Source organism: Cyprinodon tularosa, unplaced genomic scaffold (assembly GCF_016077235.1).
Source record: "Cyprinodon tularosa strain WSP-4 unplaced genomic scaffold, ASM1607723v1 ctg1014, whole genome shotgun sequence".
Lineage (NCBI taxonomy): Eukaryota > Metazoa > Chordata > Actinopteri > Cyprinodontiformes > Cyprinodontidae > Cyprinodon > Cyprinodon tularosa.
The window spans coordinates 153,513-168,235 of record NW_024037799.1 but is presented as its reverse complement, the minus strand read 5'-3'; the positions used below and the strand labels follow the sequence as shown (position 1 = coordinate 168,235).

At 38.2% G+C, this 14,723-nt stretch overlaps 1 protein-coding gene across 1 annotated transcript; it reads left to right on the top strand.

Moving 5' to 3' along the window:
- Nucleotides 1-4,189: 4,189 nt before the first annotated feature.
- On the top strand, nt 4,190-5,369 carry LOC119778860 (prostate stem cell antigen-like). The gene is made up of 3 exons (XM_038278275.1): nt 4,190-4,299; nt 4,719-4,829; nt 4,958-5,369. The coding sequence occupies exons 1-3, from the start codon at nt 4,248-4,250 to the stop codon at nt 5,191-5,193; spliced, it is 399 nt and encodes a 132-aa protein (XP_038134203.1). The 5' UTR covers nt 4,190-4,247; the 3' UTR covers nt 5,194-5,369.
- Nucleotides 5,370-14,723: the final 9,354 nt, after the last annotated feature.

The window sequence follows — 14,723 nt, the reverse complement described above, 5'->3', positions numbered from 1 at the left end:
CAAACATCTGTTAAAGCCATGATGCAGAAATCCCTCTTTTAAAGTGTTTTTCTTATGTAATAAATATGTGAACATACCGTGCTGCAGGAATCGGTCATCCTCACTTCCCTATAGGGCTGATAACGCCCAGGTGAAAAACATCTGTCTGTTCCTGCCTCACATTCTCTTCCACTGAGCCGTCTGACCCTAATTTAAAATAAATGCGTATCACATATATTCTGATGACACTTTGTTGTACAGTTCATTTGATCCTATTAGAAGTGATGGGGTTCCAATCGTGTCCACAGATCAGGGCTGTGTCACCTATCATTGATTAAACGTCACTCAACTATCTGGCACTCTGTTGAGTGGATTACTACATTTTTCTTCTTACATAAATTGCTTTGATTTTCACTTTTATTTTACATTGCTAACTCAAAACTGTAGGTCAGAGTTATAGTTTCTCAGTTTACCAAACGAGTTTTTGTTTTCATCAAACCCCTCTTCTCATGTACAAAGACCTATATAACCAAGTTCCATCTGATATCAGAGATCTGTGTTCCTTGTGTCCCTAACATAGCACCCTGCTCTCAATCTGCAGATTTACTAGTGTTTCCTACAACTTCTAAAAGTGGAATAAGTGGAATAGTGGAAAATGCAGATCTTTTAGTTATCAGGCTTGTCTCCTGTGGAACCGATTTCCAATTTTAGTCTGTTAGGTATATATAGTTGTAGGCTTTTTGTGGTGTCTGAGCCCGTTTGGATGCAGTTTGGTTGTGTTCTCTCTTTGATATTTGTTGCTTGGGGAGGAGCTCACTGCACACACCAAGAGTGATCTTCATCAGAAGCAGTTTTTAAAGCTAGCCTCCTGTGTGCTCACTTCCTGATTGTCACCGGTAGCTCCAGCTCCAAACCAGTCTCCTGCTACCAAGCCATAACACCCACCTCTGCCTCTGCTTCCGGAGACACCATCTTTCATTGTTTACCTGTGAACAAAATAAATTGTTGTTGCTCCTATGGATTTAGCCTGGTTGTCTGCATTCTGGGACCAGCACCTAGCACACAACCCTTTTTAAGATTAGGTTTAACACTTTATTTTTTGATAAAGGCTTTCTATTGCTCTCATCTCATACCAGTAGAGCATAGGTTATAAGGTGCACCCTCTCTTTTACGTGTGTGTGTGTGTGTGTGTGTGTGTGTGTGTGTGTGTGTGTGTGTGTGTGTGTGTGTGTGTGCATGGCAGTGTGTATTTGTGGATGTATCAGATAAGCTGAAAAAGATGGATGGATTGATGACCAAAGTTCTGTTGCTATAAGCCCTACCTGTGCTCTCTTTCATCTCTTGACATAAATACTAACTTAGAGCTCATCTGCTTAAACTGTGCGTTTTTTTTTTTCAATCGTTGCACACAGCTGTTGCTCACACTGTAGCCTACGACTAATTGCGGGGTTTAGTTGTACAGTGTGAGTTCACAGCTCACAATTTATGTTCGGCCCGGCGCTCTCATACGATCTACCTGCTCACACTGTACAACAAAAAACCGAGTCGGACTCAGCTCCAAAGTGAAATGGAGCTGCTCTGTAGCTCTCTATTCTGAAGCCAACCAAATAAAAAAAGGGATATTGAGCTTAACATAGTGAGCCGCGCTGCCTTGTCAATTTATGCAATTTTCTACTGAAAGTCCTAAAAAGATAAAGCAATAACTTATTTGAAAAAAGACATGACTGAGCAAACGTGGCTACTACGGTCTGTCAATTTTACAGACAGAACTGCATTTCACTCATTGCATCCCTGCCACGCTGCTGTGTTTACATCTGAGAGGAAGAAAAAAAAGAAGAATCCTTCTTTGAGCATGTGCCAAGAGCAATTTGCCCTGATGATAGGTCAGAAAAACAATTGGAATGTGGACAGGCAGGCTCAGAGGTCCAGAGGCAGAACAGGTCAGAATTAGGCAATCAAAAACACAGGAATGCTAGAGAAATCTCACCACTAACCCAAATTAATCTAACACAGATGGCTGGTCTGAAGGCTGGTTAAATAGAGAATAAAGCAGGTGGATCAGATGAGTGGTAATGAGAACTCGATCATGGCAAAATGTATCACACCGTCAAAAATAGTTTCTAGTTTTATTATTGTCAAAAGTAGTTGCCAAACAAGTGTGTGACCTTTCTGAGTTTCAATTTGGTTAAAGAGCTCATCTCATCAGATCTATAAAAGGTTTTTAACCTGTTTTAAAGACCAGATCTCTTTGAGATAATTTTCTGTTTGATTTCCATCAAGGCTCCTCAGCATTACCTTATACAAAAAAGGGATGTGTTTTTATGTCCTATTATAAAGCAGTGTTGACCTTAAAAAGAGACCTTAAGAAGAACAATGATATTAAATAAAATAATTTATGATAGATGAATAAATTATAGCTTTGATTATTTTCTCAAATCTCTTCTCTGTTAGGGTCTCTGGGGTTTAGCTTTTTTCTTTTATGAGTGAGCTTCCTGTCACATAGAGGATCTTTACTGGCAACTAGGACGACCCATGTTGCTGCACATCTGAGAACATTTCTCGATAAAGATAACTAGCGCCTATATAGGAGTCAAAGGATCACCTGTATTTGCTGGATAATTACCCCTGATGGTATTCCAGACAAAAACCTAAACTAGAAATATCCTTCTTGTTAAAATTTGTACCTCAGATTATCTCGGATCTTCATTGAAAAGGTTTTCCTTGTGTACTGTGTGCTCTCAGTCTTCATCACCTCCCTGTCCACTCTCCAGCACCATGTCTCTTTCAAGTATCAACAATCCAAGATCTCAGTCACATTTTCCTGGACCCCAATTTGGACCATGATAAAAAGAAGAAAATTGTGCACCTTGACTAATTTTCCTCCTGGAACAAGTCAAGGACAAAAGAAGGCAGTCTACGCCTCCAGGTCATACCTGAGGGGGAGTCTAAGATGCAAGGGCTAAAGAATCCTTCTGTAGTCAATATAGGAAAACAGTTTAAATGAGACACAGTCATGCGGAGCCCATATCAGGCACCAGAAACTCTCTTCTCCTCCTAAAAGATTCTGTTATCTTTTTCATTTTTATTCCATCCTGTAATATTTATCATGTCGACCTGCTCATGTATTACAGCAAAGGTGTATTCATACTGAATGTGCTTTGGTTAAAAAATATGATCTTTTGTTTACATTGGCATTGCAAAATCCAGTCGGGGACTAGATCTGGCTCCTCTGATCTCTCACTTGGCTCCTCTTTTGTCCTCCTAAGCGAGGGTGCACTGATTCCCTGGCAGGCTCCTCCAATCTCCTGCTGAAGTTAAAACAACAAAAAGTAGCACCATCAGTCACTTTTTATATCCATATCCACCATGATAAGGTGAAACCAAAAACCAGCGGACTCCATGATGTGGGAGCATTTTGTCAGCCAGGAGAATTTGCCTTCAGTGTGAATTGTTTTTGCTTCCCTGGCGAATTTCAAGCAAAAGAAGGTAACATTTTTGCAAGTGTCGGGTTGAGTGTGAATTAACTTGCTGTTTTAGAAAGAATTCAGTGGGTATTTGAGAAAAGGATTATTGGTTGGTAATGTCGTATTGAAAGCTTCTTTTTTATATATCGAATCTTTAGGTATATGCAGAATCTCTGGATAGGATAAGCAGTTGTCAAGCACCTGGGCCTTTTAGATTTAGCTGATCAACTACAGTGTCAAGAAAAAAAAATTGTTCTTATAGATGTTAATGCTCTCTCAAAAAGTTTTCTATTTACCCCTTTAGAAGACATCAAAATAGCCCAGTTGTCTACAATAAGATTAAAATCTTTGATTTAACCACATCTCATGGTTATGATGGATTTTAATGTTAAACCAAAGGTCACATAGGTGATAACTTCAAGCTTTATTCTTTTCCATCAGGAACAATACTAAATGGTAATTTAAGAAGTAGATATACCACTGTATGTGTAGAGACATGCATTGGACCATTTTAAAATTATTTTGTAACTTTCACAGATAGTTTGCAAATATTTCTGTTTCAATATTACACGTTATCTGCACTGAACCCCCCCCAACATTCCTTAAAGATAAACCCAAAGGTTCATAATTAAATTTTCCTTTTATACCTCGTTCCCTCCCTTTTCTTTCTGTAAAATAACATTCTGTCCTCATAAATAAGCATCAGTGTTAGGTTCTCGCAGCTTACTTTAGTGCACCTGAAAGGTTTTGAAGGAAAGAATTTTTTTTCTTAGCTAATACTGGAAATTAAATTAAACAACTGAGATGGGGAAGGTTCTTTTTTCTATTGTTGCAGTTGCTGCATCCTTTGTTTTTGGTGAGTATAATTGCATTTATCCAACAGAAGAAAGGTCAAAGTAGAACATGATTTATTTTTGCTTCTTTTGATCTGGCCTTTGTTAGGAAAAAAGTTTATTGCATTTTATTTGAAATTGAACATTGTTCAAGAGAGGCTTCATTACCAAGTTATACATTCTTACTTGCAATGTTTTGCTTTATTTTGCTACCTCTTGTTTCAACAAAATAAGTATTCAAAATAAAGTGACTTGTAAGCAATGATAATTTCTGTAAGAAAACATATATTTCATACTAGAAATGAAATCTTCTATAGTCAGGCACTGTAAGACAATGTGTGCAAACAAATAATTTTTTATTAGTTTGCTTAAGCAAGAAAAAAGTTGCTTATTAGTCATAGTTGTTTCTGATAAGTCTTACACTTTTTTCTGTCTTTTTCAGTGGAGTCCTTGACCTGCAACGGGTGCTCCTTTGCTTTGGGGCACACCTGCATGATCCAGAGTAACGATATATGCTCAGCCAATGTGACCGACTGTTACACTGCATCAACTGGTAAGCTGCTTTCAAAAAATCTCACAGAGTAAAAGCTACTCTGTTTTATATCAAGGCAAAAACTGAAATTTAAGAGGAGAAAAGGAAACTTTCAAACATCAAATCTAATTGTTCAATTTCTCTCACAGCTTTTGCCATTTCCTCCTTCAATATTATCAAGCTGGGCTGTGCACTGGATGCTTCAGGCTGTAATTCAACTACCAATGGCACTCTGCTGGGCATTGATTATACCTACGATGTAACCTGTTGTGCTGCAGACTTTTGCAACACCCTCAATCTCAACAGTGCACCAATGACCAAGATGACCTCCACTACTGCCCTCTGTGCAACCATCCTGGCCTCTCTGTGGGGAGGCAGTTTTTAATGAAATTACAAAATCGACCTGCTGGTTATTTTTAAATTCATATGCACTGTAAATTGTATAATTTAAAAATGTTTCTAGATCAGAGGTCTGCAACACTTTTGGCTCCAGAGCCGCAAATATAAAAGAACCAGCTAATAGTTTTAATATAGTTTGATACAGATACCAGTCATAGAAGATTTAGCGGTTTTATCAAAAAGTATTTCATTTTAATAAAAAAAAAAAGTCAATTCAATTAAATTCTGTTTATTTATATAGTGCCAATTCACTACACATGGCACTTTACAGAGACAATTTAAGCCAGATCATACAGTCAGATTGGATTCAAAGTTTTCTATCTACTGTAAGGAAAACCAGCTGATTGCGTCGACTCAGTTACTCAAAAGCAATCTATCACACCAAGCATGTTTGTAGTGAAAGAAAACAGAAAACTCCCTTTTAACAGGAAGAAGATATATTTTTTCTTGTAATTTAATTGGAAATGTGTATGCATTCAAATGTACTTACAAGATATTAATAAACGACCCAAAGACAATCTTTTTACAAGATGGTTTTTGAGTGAGCTTTAAACTAAATTACATCCTCAAAAAAGATATGAGGAGCTGGTTAAAGACGATTAGAATATGCCTATAACACTTACAACACTAAAGTAACAACTAAGACTCATACTTTAAAAGATTTTATAGACAGGTGTCAGTTATGAAATGTCAGGCTATTTGACATGCCACCAGCTTCAGTCTGCTGTCTTTAAATGTTCTCTTATTTCTCCTTTTTTTACACCTTACAATTTGAAGCACTACTTTATTTGGTGCAGCAGCTTGAAAATGACATCTCTAACCATAATTATCCCATTTTAAATAATAAATGCTATCATAGTAGAACGTAATGGAAAACTAACATCAGTAGAGCGCGACCCATTTATGCAGCCTTTAGTCCTTGATGTGGCTGTTCCTGTTCGAGTCCCGGCTTGTTGACATTTGCCGCATGTTTTCAACCCCCCTCTTATCCCAATTTCCTTTCAGCTTACTTTCAAATTAAGGCCTCTTGTGCAAAAAAATTTAATAAATATGTAGCACCATTTTTACTCATACAACTATGAAAATGCAATCAGATGAACTTGCATCTTTGACCTCAATAATCTTTAAGCTCCAAATAAAAGAATAACATAAGACTAGGATACAATGCTGTGTGCCTTTATTTCTACCTTACTTCTAGATTCTGAATCATAGGTTACTGTAAGTGCAGGTTTTGGGGTGTAGTGAATATCTAAACTAATCAGACCCACCGTTCTAGAATGCCAGGTCAGGACATTTTTAAAAAGTGGTGTATCAAGGCAGTGATACGAGGGTAATCGACACAACTCTTACTACTGCCTTCTTAAAGGTCACTCTGCTTTCTTGTTTTTTTGCTTCATCTTTACCACTATCCTGAGTTAATTTTAAGCTAGTCTAGTATTCCTGTTTTGTTTTTGTTTTTTTTCTGAATTTCTTTTACAGGTAATGTTGCGTTTTTCTTTTACAGCTGCATGACCAAAGTAACAAAATGACAAGAAACAACCAGCAAAGCATAATCTTTGGGCATGGCACCTGAATGCTCTATAATTCAGTGAAAACTTTCTCAAATGCAGACTAAAGCTGATGTTGGCTTATTATATCATCCAGTCAAAACCTACTGGAAAGGGTCATGTCAAAGCTTAAGTTAACCAGGCAGATATAATAAAGCTTAAAGTTGTTGTAACTCTGTTTTGGTCACTAAAACTTATTGTATCTGGGAACTTGCATGAATAAAATGTTCTAGCATCCATCGTACTAGAACTGTGTTTGAAAACTACGTCATTCACCATTTTCTACTAATATTAACATCCTATGGAGGAAAACCCTTGCTTCCTCTTTATGAAGTATATTGTCTTTTCCATATTTCAATGTAGTTTTAAACTCAAATACAAATCAACCCTTGGTATTTTAGCAGTTTTCCTATTGCAGAAATATCAAAAAATAATGAGCTGTGTCTAATTAAATGGTCATGTAATATTTCTGACTCTGAAACAACTTAAACTAAGCTTCACTTGGCAAAAAAGCTTCTTGATTTTAAAAGATGCAGACCCTGTTCTAGAAAAACAAAAGCCATTTTTGAAATTAATCTTTGAAGAAATTAAACGTCAATCTAAACTCAAACAGACTCTTTTTAGGCTACCGTCTGACAGATACCGAAGTAATGGAAGCTGATCAATCAGATGTTACAGAGGAACATACTTTTTTTTGCATATATCATGATGCTTTTCTTTATTGATCTATAAAAATCAAACTTGTTTTTCTTTTCAACTTTGTTGTCTTTTATTGCATAAACTAAAATTAATAAAATAGCAGCAAAAATCTCTATGAGTACTTCTTCTATCCATGATGTGACAGGAGTTGGCCAAAAGCAGTAAATCCTGTTAAAGAGCTGCTTTTAGCATAAAAGTTTCAACTTTAACATAGAAAGTACTACTTAATCAGTACTTATGTTTTCCTTTCTGTGCATGCTTTTGGGCTGGTTCTAAGCATACATGAATAAGGGAGCAGGTGGAAATATGTAGGGTGAATCACTATCACATTAGCAGGATATTTTCTGATGTTGTTGATTGGAGTTTTTGATGGGATCATGGTGTCCAATGATTTCGAATTACCGTAGTGTTCTCATTGACAAGCTGGCAATGGGATGAGTTTTTATAAATGTAGCTGTTTCACCATATTTTGCAGTTTTATTTTATTCATAGGAGGTTGGAGTATTTTACAGAAAAAAACTTTCATAACAGTCACCATTGTGTGGTAGAAAACTAAATGGTTGCTAATTGTTTTTTCTCACATAGATAGCTATTTGGTTTGTTCCTGTTTGGTTATGATCCCATCATGGAGAGAAATATCAGCTTTGCTGCTGCCATTTTCAACCATTTGTGGACTATGCCGTGCACATTGAGGTCAATGCAGGTTTTAATACTGACGTTTACTGGAAACCTATGTATCAGATTTCATCTGGTTTCTTTAAAATGGAAGATGCTGGAGATCTGCCTGTTTTCCAGTGTAGTCCTCTTTCTCTGACTGTGACTGGCTGGATGTGCTCTCCTCATCCTCTGACATGGGAGCTGGCTCGGTGCTCGTCTGCCTGTCTGTGTGTTTCCTGGACAGGGCCTCCTTTTACAGTTGCTTTTTGTATCTCTGCTTCTGTCTCCTTGAACCACAGTCGGCCTCGGCAGATGGACGCTCACACTGAACCTGGTGCCTCTGGAGGTTTCTTCCTGTTAAAAGGGAGTTTTTCCTCTCCACTGTTGCTACAAGCATGCTTAGTGTGAGGGATTGCATTTGAGTCAGTGAGTCAATGCAATCAACTGGTTTTCCTTGGATAGAAAACTTTGAATCAATTTGAATGTACGATCTGGTGAACTGTAAAGTGCCTTGAGATGACTTGTGTTGTTAATTAGCGCTATATAAATAAACTCAATTGAATTGAATTGAAGACACCACTCAGAACAGGAATCAGGATCTGCACGTTTATTTCACCACACCTTTCGAAGCGGCGGGGGACACAATCAGTCATGCGCGTAGGTTTGCATAAGGATCGTAAGGACATGTCGCTACCAAAATATTTGACCAACCAATTTGTCCTACCAATGATTGGATGTGAACAATATGTTTATAATTTACAGCAGTAGTTGTTGCAGCAGTGGCTTCTTTTCCTCTTGCAGATCCTCTGCCTGGTAGCTGCAGCTGCCTGGTCTTTCCTGTCCCTTTCACGTACCAGCGCATGGACCTGTGCTGTGCTGTTTAACTCCACGCTCTGATTTTTCTGCCTTAAGTTCCTCCTTTTCTCTTTCTGCATTCTTGTTTTCTACTCTGCATGTGTGTGCGCGTGCGTGGTTGGAGAACGTAATAATAAAAAATTATGCCAGAATACAGCGGTTACCAAAATTAATATTAGACTGCGAAACTATTCCCATCAAAAAAACAAAATATTATCTACGCAAAGACAGGCGAAAGCTTCTGATTGCAGTTCTGTAAAGAAGCAGGAGAGAGTTTGGATTTGTGGAACTTGAGAAATGTAAGTAACCAACGTTAGGATTTTTAAAAAAAAACTAAATCTTGTGGGTCACACAGGAGTACTGGAAACTGCTGTTAAAATGGACAAGCAAAGACTGTAAGCAATCAATATTTCTGATTCCCTTTTACCAATATTTCTTTGCTATTACTATTTCATCTTTGATTACAGTTCAGGTATAAATAACAGCTATTATTTCTTTTATAGAACATAACAGGAGAAGGATGCTAAAGATCAAGAAAACAAAAAATTCAATTTAACACCGATTTAAAATGGAAAACATTACTCATAGGTTTTGAGAATGTTCACCAAAATGAAAGATTAGAAATAAAATAATTTTTAATATGTACAACATATTGACCCAGCTACACATATAGACCAATACCTTCTTTTTTACTCACATCACCTGTGGGAACATACACTTTCTGTGGTCTGTTTTCTGAGCCACTGACAGTATTCCCTCAATTACAGAGGAGAAACATAAGGAACAAAAATATGTTAGAAAATCACTTGAAGCATGTGGTTATCCAAACTGGGCCTTTGTTAAGTTAGCAAAAACAGCTAGCAGGAAGAACACTAATGCTGCAAACACAGAGAATAAACAGAGATGCAAAAAACATTTAATACTATATGTGTCAGGAGTTTCTAAGAAACTCCGAAGGATTTCCTCCAAACACAACATATGAGTGAATTTCAACCCTAACAACAAACTAAAAAAAAAACTGGTTAGGCCTAAAGACAGAACACCCAAGCTGGGTGCCGTTGAGTACACAATCCAGTGTAGTGAGGGCTGTAGAGCCTCTTGCATTGGAGAAACCAAACAAGAACTTCTTATATGCATTGCACAGCATAGGAGCGCCAGCAGCAAGTGGTTGGTTGTAATTCCAGTCTTTAAGATGTCGTGTTTAGCTTCCCAAGCCTAAACAGCTTTATGCAAAACGACTATGGCTGCGCCTTTGCCTGCCGGTTTCAAAATGGTGGATTGGAGGTGGCAGAGTTAATCTAGAGCCATCTTCCTTTGGTGAGAAGTTTGGATTTTCTGGTTTGGGTCTGAATTTGTGTAGGTTCCTATAATTCTGTTCTACATGTATTAGTTTTAAAATTAAAGGATGAATAATGGCTGATGTTCCCTGGTCAAAAGTTTGATCTTTGCAATTTCAGTTGCAGTAGCATTGTTGGAGCTCCATCTTAAGATTTTTGCTATCATTTTCTATTCTGTTTGCTGTTGGTACAAATGAGAGACTTGCAGATGTGTTTCTCTGAGTGTAAGAGTGTGTGGTGTGTTTCCTTGCTAACACCTGCCCTTTGAGGCAACGGTGTGTTCCCTGTCGGGCATGGGGGTTAAATTTACATTATTTAACATTTTTGACAAAAACAAAATTTAAGTTCTAATTATACTCCAAAATTCTTAAAATGGTTAATGTATCATAAATAAGGAATAGCACTTACCACTACCATGTGCTATTCAAGTAAGTGCTATTGATCTGCTATTCAAATCAATGTCTTACTCTGCTGTAAGACACAAGGGGTCTAAGGATCTGATCTTAGTACCTAATGGCAGTCATTTTGCCTTTGGTGAGCACAAGAGCCCAAAGCCCAAAGAAATGCCCCCCCACAATATCACTTACCCACTGCCAGACCTTCATGCTGAAAGATGTTGCAGGCAGCAGATCGCTCTCAATGGTGTCTCCAGACTCTGCCACGTCTGTCACATGTGCTCATTGTGAATCTGCTTTCATATATGTAGAGCACCAAGGCCAGTCATGAATTTGCCAATCCTAGTGTTCTTTCTCAAATACCAAGAGTCCTGCACGATGTTGGGCTCTGAGCATAACCCCCATTTTGTAAATGTTTTACCCTCATACCATCCTCTTTGTAAACCTCATGTAAATTTCTAACCGTGTATGCAGACACATGCACATTTGTGGTCTGCTGGAGGTAATTTTACTGCCTGCCTCTTTTGGGAAACTTCATTCATTGAGTGATATAACCGATCAAACAAATTTATGAGAGACCTTAAAGATGTGGAAAAACATTCTTATGTTTTGCTCTACCTCCAGTAGGGGCATCCCAAAAACTAAAGCCTTTTTTGTCAGTTGCTTACCTCGCTAACTGGTGGAAAGAAGTCTTTTAAAGAGCATGCAGGTGCAGATCAATCAAGGTGATGATACCTTACTCCCTGCAAACTACAAAGCAAACATGGGAAAACTAGTGGAGCAGAGGTTCATTACAACGGGCAAGTCCCTACAACTGCTATTGAATGATATATAACTACATAGATCAGGAAGAGGATTAACAAGTAAATTAAATAAAATTCTTAGGTGTAACTATTGACTACAAAAGGTAACGGAAGCCTTACATCAAACATGACTAGGCTAAACTATATACAACTCTAAGAATTATATACCATTATTGTTTATTGATTGAACCATACTTGACCAATTGTTTAGTTGTGAAGTCTGGGGTTGAACATTTGGAACATCACAAAAAAACTTTTATCACATTACAGAAAAGGCTAAGCAGAGTGATTTCTAAGGCTGGCTATCATGACCCCCATTAGTATTTTTTTTATTAATTACTACTTGCTAAAATGATCTACTTGGTAAAATTTCAGACCTTCCAATTAATCTGTAAAAATAGACATAAACAGCTACTAGACATAGCCACACAAAAGCTTTTTCTTGAGAGAGAGAGGAGGATAATAAAACAAGGGATAACACAGGTCCTTTGTCCTTTAATAAGTGTTGGGTCTGCAGTGATGTTAATTGATTTTTTCCTTGTCCTAGACATGTAGAAATATAACCTGTAACTTTATCAGTATTTGTATAACTACGCAAAATTTTAGTACCTGGCAGTACACACCATATATATATATATATATATATATATATATATATATATATATATATATATATATATATATATATATATATATATATATATATATATATATATATATATATATATATAATGTCATCTTTGGTTTGTCAGAAAACAGCATTTGATGTTAAATCTGCATGACAATAACTTTGTCAAAGTTTTAGTGATTTGTGTTTTCTATTTGTATTTCAGTGAACTTATACAGTATGCCTCATAAAAAGTAGGAAAAAGTTTAAAATGCTGGACATGAGAGCCATAATGTGTAAAATTTCTCAGTGGCCTTTAGCTGATAGAAATCCTAAAAGTTTTCTTGTGGTAACAGGAATGGAGCAGATCAGGGAGCAGTAGAAACACCCTGGATCTGAACACCGAGGGTCTACTGCTGCCATCTGATGGACTGAGTGAGCAAAAGAAAAAAAAGAAAATCAAAACAGACTTATGTAACCAATTGAGCTTTACATGCAGTCCTCCAGCTCACATGGCTGAAGGCTAATCATGTTCAGGAATATGTACTGAATTTAATCTGTTTTATGAGGGTAGTGGGCGGACACAGCAGTGGGAGGAGATTTGAAACGGCCTAATTCAGGAAGCAGCTGCAGAGATAGACAAGGACATGAATATATTACCATGCTGTGTGTGGTTTATTAACTCTTTTAAAGTCCAAAGTGTTCATTAAATGGTCAAGATTTAAAGGAAAAGGTGATATACAGTAAGAAGGTTTCAGGAAGATGGAGGATGTGTGTAAACAGAAACAAGTGGGAGATACAAGCAGAAAAAACCTGGGATTGATATAAAGGCAATGAGTTTCTCTACAATTTTAGTGTCTCATCACAGGATACTAATATGATTTTCTATTGTTTAAATATGGTTCTACAGTGGGTACATTTTAAAGCATTCTCTCAGTAAAAAAGGTTACCATGCTAGAGGAGAAAAGTACCAAACACCTGTACATAGCCTTGAAAAAGCATTTCTGAACTGAGATATTTCTCAAATCTGGTTAGGGCTCTCTTTAAAAAGATTCTCATATCAATTCCTAAAGATGGGTTCATATGACCAAAACTTGCTTTGTAAAATATGCATTTGAGCCACCATCGACTGGAAGTGAAGCCCCACCTTATTCTCAAGACATTGGATTTGTCCAAGATGTGTTCTCTAAGGATTGTCCTTTTTTCAACTCCATCAATCTGATCCTGAGGGACAAAAGCTTCCCTACATCATGACCCTGCTGTTATCATGTATAAGTGTGTATAACATCATAAGCGTGCGCCAGGTACCATTCATTCATTTTAAGCAGAGGAGGAGAACTGTCTCCAAATACATTATAGACTTCCACTTATTAGCAGCAGAGATTCTATGGAACGAACCTGCATTTATGGATGTTTTCAACGAGGCTAAATTACCAAATAAAGGACGAACACGAGATTTCTCTAAGTCCCTGAAACAGTTGGAAGATTTAGCCTCTCGTATCGACCTCCACCTCATGGAGTGGCATAGGGATCGCCGTACATCTCTGACCGAGCCTTCTCAATTTCCTGCGGCCACCCCTGCCGCAATCTCATCCCCTAGGGGTTCGGCTGAGCCCGAGCCATTGCAATTGGGGAAGACATCCCTTTCAAAGGAGGAGTGACAATGCAGGCAGCAACAAGGACTCTGCCTTTACTGTGGTGGTGAGGATCACCTTGTTCAGACCTGTCCGGTAAAAGCTCAGACTCAGTAGTGCAGGGGAGGTCCTTACTGAGTTGAACTAAACTTTCCATCTCCCCAGATCTGTCACTGCCCACTACTCTGTCCACTCATGCCATGTGTCTCTCTGTCTCAGTTTTTGTGGGTTCAGGTGCTGTAACTGAGGTGCTGATACTGGTTATGGACCAGGCGTTTGCCCAAAAACTGAACATTAAATTATTTCTTGGTCTGTCTTAACGCAGTGTTCTTGCCTTGGATGGTCACAGACATCTCTCGCCTCGTCACTGAACTGGTGGAGCTCCACATGGGAGGGAACCATGTTGAAAGACTAACACATGATTATTGATTCACCACAGGTCCCTATTTTCCTGGGAATTACTTGGCTCAGAAAGCATAACCCCCAGATTTACTGGAGAAAGGGGGGGGGGGGTAATGGGCTAGGCCTCATCCTGCTCTGAATTCTGCCTGTTTTCTGCTTGTTCACCCCACGCATCAGAAAGTAGGGTGGAGGATATCTACCCACACCTGTATGTGGTTCCATCTGAATACCATGACTTAAAGGAGGTGTTTAATAAAGCCAAGAGAACAAGCCTTCCCCCTCACCACCTTTATGACTGTGCAATCGACCTGTTACCTGGAACCACTCCACCTAGAGGTCGCCTCTACTCCCTATCTGCTCCGCAGTCTCATGCTATGGAGGAGTACATCATTAAAGCCCTAAGAGCAGGTAATATTCACCCCTCTTCTTCACCCACACGCGCAGGCTTCTTTGTTGTGGGGAACAAGGATGGTTCTCTCCGGCCCTGTATAAATAATAGGGGACTCAACGACATTTTGGTTAAGAATCGATACCCTATTCCCCTCATGAATTCGGCTTTCGATCAGGTCCAACGTGCCAA